The following is a 7,115-nucleotide window of genomic DNA, read 5'->3' as shown; positions in this document are numbered from 1 at the left end:
CCCGCCCCTCTCTACGCGTTAACGTCTTCTTCACTTCTTCAGATCGGCCGATATCGATCGCCTTAACGAATCTCTCCGTCGTCGTATTTTGATCAAACATTTTCTAAACGTCCACGAGGTGGATAGCCATTTCAATGAAATCGCCTCGTCTTATATCCTTCATTACATCGATAGAACGCTCGTTATGCAAATTTCTTTCCAACTTGAACACTTGAAAAAGAGAGTATCTTCTTTATTTTCAACGAAACAATCGATTAACGCGTCTTCTTCTCTCCAGTTACGTTATATCCAACGATTTTTCCCCTCCATCTCGAAAACGTCGAAACTTTGGAATCGATGCTAGACACGCAGCGACCAAACTCACGTTGGAAAATTTGGATTATTTCTGGCGCTGATTTCGAGCGTACGGTCCAAAGGCAAGTTGGAGGATCAGGAGAAATGAAAAGGAGGAGAAAACAGAAAGGAAAACAGTGGAGGAGGGGGGAAGGACGAGAGCAAAGACAGAGAGCGACCTATACTCGTCGCTGAATAACGCATGACTGTCTGGCTTGAAATTATAGCATTTCGCCCCCTCTCGCTCGCACCACCGACTACCCCCTGGCTCTGGACTCGCTTGTTCGCTGCGCTTTCATTCAATTATGCATCCAGCTTCACCCACGTCTCATCCCTCCTCCTCCTCCTCCTCCTCCTCCTCTCCCCCTCGCTCTTATTATTATTTTTCCGCGCGTAACCTCGCTCCGACGACGTCTTTTCTTGCGAAACTCGGCGTCGTTGTCGTCGTCCGTCGTCGACGAAACAAGAAGAGCCGGAAACTCGATCGTCCCGCCTCGATATTCCTTTTTTTCCCCCCCTCCCCCTCGTCGCCAAATCTGGACTGGTTGGAGCTCGACTCGAACGGACGCGTTTGTTTCTTCGAAAAATTCGCCTCCAGGGGGTGGGGGAGAGGGGAACCGTGATCGTTGACCTCCCTTTGTGTTCGTCGAGGTGGGTGGAAGCCCGTGAATGAAAAGGAAAAGCGGGGATTTTTGTGATGATCGAGAATTTGCATCGATCGAGCTTCTCCAATCCAAGTGTTTACGTTTTTCTCTTTGCTCGTATTGGAGATTGTATGTATATGGGAGTTGAATATCGAAATAAAATACGCGAAGACGTTAGAATTGTTTACCTTGAAATCTCACGTGCATGATTTTTATTGCATATTGTGAAATGACATCGACGATGTTATATTTTCTTGTTAATTAGGGATTGTTAAAAATTTTACCATCGAAATCCAAATCCAAGTCACTTTACACTCTCTAATCGATATCTTCGTTATCGATAGAGAAGGTTAAGACGATAGAGAAATTTATGAATGAGCCCGTGACCCAGTGATCCACATATTTTCTCGAAATCGCGTTTGCCGCTCGTCTAAAGTTTTGGCATAGCTCGGCAAACGCAAACCGCGAGCGAAAGGTCCACGAAAGGATAACGATACACTTGCGAATAAACGACGAAATTACTCTTCTTCTATAAAGACGAGAGAAGTCGCAGGAAAAATCTAGAGACGCTACGTTTTTTTCAAACTCCCTTATAAAATATTTATAACGCGATAGTAATTTTATCTCTGCCTCTAAATATCCCTCCGTGTATAAATAAATCCTGTGAATGTTTTTGACGCACGATTCCGAGACACGACTGACTCTTTTATATAAAGACTCCCCCCCCTCCTCTTCTTTTACACGTGTCCTCTCGAAAACACTACGCTTCTCGTGGAAAAAGAAAAAGACACGCGACGACAAAGCTCGAGGCCTTCTACTCTATTGTTCACGATGGATCCCCACACGTGGTGTTTATCAGCGTAGGTGTAATAATTCGAAATGAAGCGGCGCTGCGTTCCATAGTCGATCGGTTTTTCACGAGGTGACGAGTTACGGTTACGACGTAAAAATTTCAAACGTTCCGTATATTCGCCGCCTATAAATATTCATGCCGCGACGAAACGCCAATATATATGTAGAGTAACACGAATACGTTTGAAAACGACACGGTTTACAGGTAGCGGCCGAGTCGCGCCCTCTCTCTCTCTCTCTCTCTCTCCCCCCCCTTACCTTGCCTTATCTCTCTCGCGCAGATTGAAAACGTTGTCGCGGATCATAGGAGGGGGCTGTGTAATTTCGGGCTGGTGGAAGGAAGGAGGGAAGGCAGGTGCAAACAACACCGCGAAAACACGGTGCTTTCGTTACGCGATCGTGACGAAAAATTGTAAACGAGCGAGTTGGAAGCGAGCCTCGGGGGCGGAAGTCGGCCGAGGTAGCATCGGGTAAGCCGAGAATGACGTACTCGCGTTACATTATATATACTCTGGTTCGCGATTCCGTTCGCCGACGGGCAACAATGATGTTATCGAAGCATCTCGTGTTCGAGCCGCGACTTTTCTCGTCGAGAGACGAGAATTGCACGCCCGGAAGTGGAGAATATTACATCCTTGCATCCGTCCATTATGTTACAGGAGAGCGACAATCTTTGGTGGGACGCATTCGCGACTGAATTCTTCGAGGATGACGCAACCTTAACCCTCACGTTCTGCTTGGAGGACGGCCCCAAGAGATACAGTAAGTTATCGAAACCATATCACTTTGGATCGTTTTCTAATGTTTTTCTTCTTCTTCTTCTTCTTCTTCTTTTTTTTAGTCTCTATTCCGCGTATAACGTTATTTAGCAAACGTGGAAAACGCATTTGCGAAGCTCTCGCGGGGACGAGAAGATACAACACCCGCCTCCGGTTGCTCGTTTTTCTTTCGGGACGACACGGTTCTTCTTCACGGTCCATTGTCCCCGCCACTGGCCCCTACGCACGCACCACGCGTTTCCACACACATTCTAAATAATTACGCGCCACCGTGGAGCAATTTTGCAACCGGTGGATTTAATGTCCTCCTCCTCGCCCCTCCGCTTCGTCCCTGAATACACGGTAACAACGTGATTACACGTCGCATCGCGTCGTCATCGAGCGTAAAACGACGACGGGCGGGCATTATTGCGACAGTAAGATATTGCGAAGGATACGGATACCCACCTCCTTCGATTTCGAATTTTTCTCAAATTATCCTACGTCCGCGTTTAACATTTTTCCCTCCTTCTACGTTTTGCTTCGCAGTTGCGAAATAATCGAGGTATTTCGCTTCGAAATACCTGGTGAAAAAATTCGACTTTTATCTTCCTTTATTCTTGTAATCGATATAGAAATTTCCTTTCTTTCTTTCTTTCTTTCTTTTTTTCTTTTTAATGTAAGTAAAAAAGATATACACTAGCATCGAAGTTTTGTTATTATTATATAGAAATGGAAGAGTATTGAGGGAGGAATTTTCCCTTCGAATATATTTTTATGTATAGACCAAGATTCTGATCACGATTTGTTCAATTATATTTACAGCGATAGGAAGGACGTTAATACCTAGGTACTTCCGTTCAATATTCGAGGGCGGCGTGACGGAACTTTACTACAATTTGAAACACCCGAAGGAGTCATTTCACAATACCAGCATAACCCTCGACTGTGATAACTGCGTTATGGTTACGCATCACGGAAAACCGATGTTCACGAAGGTAAGGGAGAAAGCTTGTTCGCATGATCGAATTTGTTATCTGCGATATCGATTCAACCCTTTGTGCACGAGAGTGACGAGTTCTTGCGTTATATGGGATAACGCGTGATTTTGACAAAACGACGCGGATTGAACTCTATCCCCCCTTCTCGAAATCTTCGTCTCGTAATTGCATCTCTGTAAACAATATTTTTTAGAGAGGAAAGAAAAATGGGGGAGGGGAAATAGGCATTTCTTTCTTCCATTTTCTTTCTTCACGCTTCTCTCGATACTCTCAAACTCGCAACCGCAACTCGTAATTGCATTTCGTAAATTTTATTCGAGACGCCGGCTATCCTCTGTTGCGTGACGTAAAATGAAATTTCTCACCTACGAGATTGGACGGGAGGGCATTGAGGCCGTGTTTATACAGAGTAATTTGAACGCGTATTTGTTCTGCAGGTATGCACGGAGGGTAGATTAATATTGGAATTCACGTTTGACGACCTTATGAGGATAAAGTCGTGGCACATGTCGGTGAGGACGCACAAGGAACTCGTGCCTAGAACTGTGGTCGGTATGCAACAGGACCCGACGATGCTCGAACAGCTTAGCAAGAACATCACAAGGCAGGGCATCACCAATTCCACCCTCAACTATCTTAGGGTACGTATTATTGTTATCGATCGAGCAGTGGTAATCGAGAAACGTTTAATTTTTCTATCTCTGTGCGTGTATTCCAGCTAGTGGAGCCTTTCCAGTGAAATAATGAATAAAAAATTATTTCTAAATAGTTGGAATTCATCGAGATTTCAATTGTTATCCAGCAGATTCGATTAAATTTTTATCGTACGTTCGATGAATATGTAATTGCTCGCAATAGGCGATTCATCGAAATAATAATAGTATTATTATTATTCGATTTCAAATTTCAAAAATCACTCTCTAATCCTTTATAATTTCGAACGATGGTATTTAATATACTTTTTGTGTAAATTCGCAAGTTCTAACGATGTCTCATTCGTGTTTAGTCAACGAAATTTAAATAATATACAACGTATGGCAAGTTTCAGGAATGGATTCCAAAAATATATATTTCACGCCATTTCAAAATAATTTCCAATACATTTTTACATTTCGTTTATTATTACAAGAGAGTAAGACTTGACAATTTGCTCTTCGAACTCGTCAGAGATGTACATCAAATATATTGGAAAGGGTCCACTGTTAATATTTACTTGTTTACGATAAAGGGTTAAAATGGACGAGGAATCGAAGCCAAGAGATCGGCTCGCGAAAGTTGCGAGTATCCGGGTTACGATCCACCTTCTTTCGCGCGCTCGGAAGCGCTTTCACTCGCGCCTGTCTCTCTTCTGGAACGATTGTGTCGCTTACGTTAATCGAAAGCCGACGAGAAAATATCCTCCTCGCGGAAACTTTTTATATTTTCTCTTCGATTTGATCGAGTTAAATTAGATTTTAGAAGAAATTATAAATACGAATGCGCATAAAAATAAAGTAGCGACACCAACGTTTGGAGAATCGATCGGAAATCTCGCCAATGGCGACGCGCCTACCCGACGCGAATATTAATTAAAATGAAATTAAAGTTTTGGAAAATTTTGGCCGGCCCTCCGGCGGCACTTCGCCACTCTGTCCAACCCGGCCACCGCCGCGCTATCGATTACTTTAATTGTCATCATTATAATATAAAGGCTGCCGTGAAATTACGTGCTTACGATAATAATGTAAAATGGATTCCAGTTTTATTACGGCAAACATAAACCAAATTTAATTTCCCTTGGACAGTGTTCGACGATGCAAGCCGCTCTGCCGCTCTGCTACCGTTGCGCACACCGTTGTGCGAATATATTTTAGGAAGTTTATTTTCAACCGGTACACACACACACCGTATACGATAATTTTCATATTAATAGCGTGCATAAGTTCCCTGTCGAACCCGCGTCGGATTAAATAACAGTCGCATTTATCTTGTTTCTGTATAAGCCTGTCTATTTTTACTCGAAAATTATCGAAATATATATATATATATATATACACATATATATATATGTATATATAAATGGATCAACGAATCTCTCTCTCTTTCTCTCTCTCATTGTGTAGCAGTCTCTTTTGAGAAAAATTTGGTTGGAGAAAGTACGGATTCGTTTTTTCTAGAATTTAATAAAATTCATATGGAGTTAGCTCGTTGTACATTTTTCTTTTCTTTTTAATGCTTCTTTACGCTGGAACGAGAATTATTTATTTCATCTTCATGTTTCCAGTTATGCGTGATCTTGGAACCGATGCAAGAGTTGATGTCGAGGCACAAGGCGTACGCGTTGTCACCGCGGGACTGCTTGAAGACGACCTTGTTCCAGAAATGGCAGAGGATGGTTGCCCCGCCGGGTAAGAGAGGTAGACGAACAGTTGCTTTACATGAGAAGCACCAGCCAGTGGAGCCAAACGGTCGACCAGTCTACCGCAGGATTCGTTTTTCGATCGCTCGACGACGGAATATTCCTCGTCGACTTGTTGCCGCGTTCACGGGCCTCGGTTCCAATCGGTTTCTACGACCAGAACTTTTATTTCCCCTCCCTCGAGGCCCCCCCATTATCTCATCCTTTATCTCTTCCGCGCCCACAACCCGTTGGGAAATCGTATTTCATCGCAATATTTGGGGATATAGATTCGTCCGACTCGTCAAATATTTAATCGTCTCCCTCCTCTGTGTTTAATAGTAAAATTCATACGCGAATGAATCTCAAAATTTGCGAAAACAACGCGATTAAGATTCCTCGATTCCTTCTTTTTTATGTTTAACGTTGTTCCGCAGGAAATTATACATGTACATACGCAGACTCGAAATTAAAAGGAGAAACAAGATTGAAGAAATTTTTTTTTTTAAAGGAAACGGTAACGAAACGAGACGATCTTCTATCCGATTGGCGCGATCGTTGTCGACAGATAGCGCCTGATTTTTTTTTATTTTTTTCTTCTCCCCCAATCGATGGTTGCGTGCATCTTTTTCTTGTCGGCTTATCGGCCGTTTTTATCATGCGTATGCGCCGCAACCGCGTTTCCTGTTTCGCTCCGCGACCGGGAACCGTCTCCCTCTCAATTACCCGACGACGACGACGCCCCCGTGGTTCAAGGTTGGCGAAATCATGGAACCGAGCGCGTATTAAGAAATCGTAAGAATTGAGAGAACGTCGGATTTACTTCGATGCGATGCGTGTTTCTCTGTGTAAAGATACGTGATTCGACGTGAGTGCAGAGTACTTTTTTTTTTTCCAAGTAGCTTATCTGATTTTCTCCGACGGAGAAAATAGAGGCGAATATATATATATATATATGTATATATATATGTATATATATATATATATATAGTTGATCTTGCCGATCATCCTCTATCTGTCTGTCCACCGATGCATGCATGCTTCTGTGTGTCAGAGACCTTTGATATGGAGAGAAAGGTCCAAAGCTGGGTAGCGGTCTGAAGTTTCTTAGCGCGCTGCTACATGGCTAGCGTAACTCTAGCGACCGATC

The 7,115-nt window shown here is 43.2% G+C and overlaps 1 protein-coding gene across 9 annotated transcripts in view; it reads left to right on the top strand.

The window, feature by feature from the left end:
* Positions 1 to 6,312, top strand: part of LOC102672458 (LIM domain-binding protein 2) — a 143,859-nt gene extending 137,547 nt beyond the window's left edge. For all 9 annotated transcript variants that reach the window (XM_031513701.1, XM_031513699.1, XM_031513698.1 and 6 more), the window contains 4 exons: positions 2,489 to 2,591; positions 3,413 to 3,585; positions 4,026 to 4,229; positions 5,852 to 6,312. In XM_031513701.1, coding sequence (XP_031369561.1) covers positions 2,489 to 2,591; positions 3,413 to 3,585; positions 4,026 to 4,229; positions 5,852 to 6,304 — 933 coding nt within the window. In that variant the 3' untranslated portion in view covers positions 6,305 to 6,312. The remainder of the gene's footprint in view (positions 1 to 2,488; positions 2,592 to 3,412; positions 3,586 to 4,025; positions 4,230 to 5,851) is intronic.
* Positions 6,313 to 7,115: the final 803 nt, after the last annotated feature.

This window comes from Apis dorsata, unplaced genomic scaffold (assembly GCF_000469605.1).
Source record: "Apis dorsata unplaced genomic scaffold, Apis dorsata 1.3 scaffold_696, whole genome shotgun sequence".
Taxonomy (NCBI): domain Eukaryota; kingdom Metazoa; phylum Arthropoda; class Insecta; order Hymenoptera; family Apidae; genus Apis; species Apis dorsata.
This window is presented reverse-complemented; position numbering and strand designations above follow the sequence as displayed.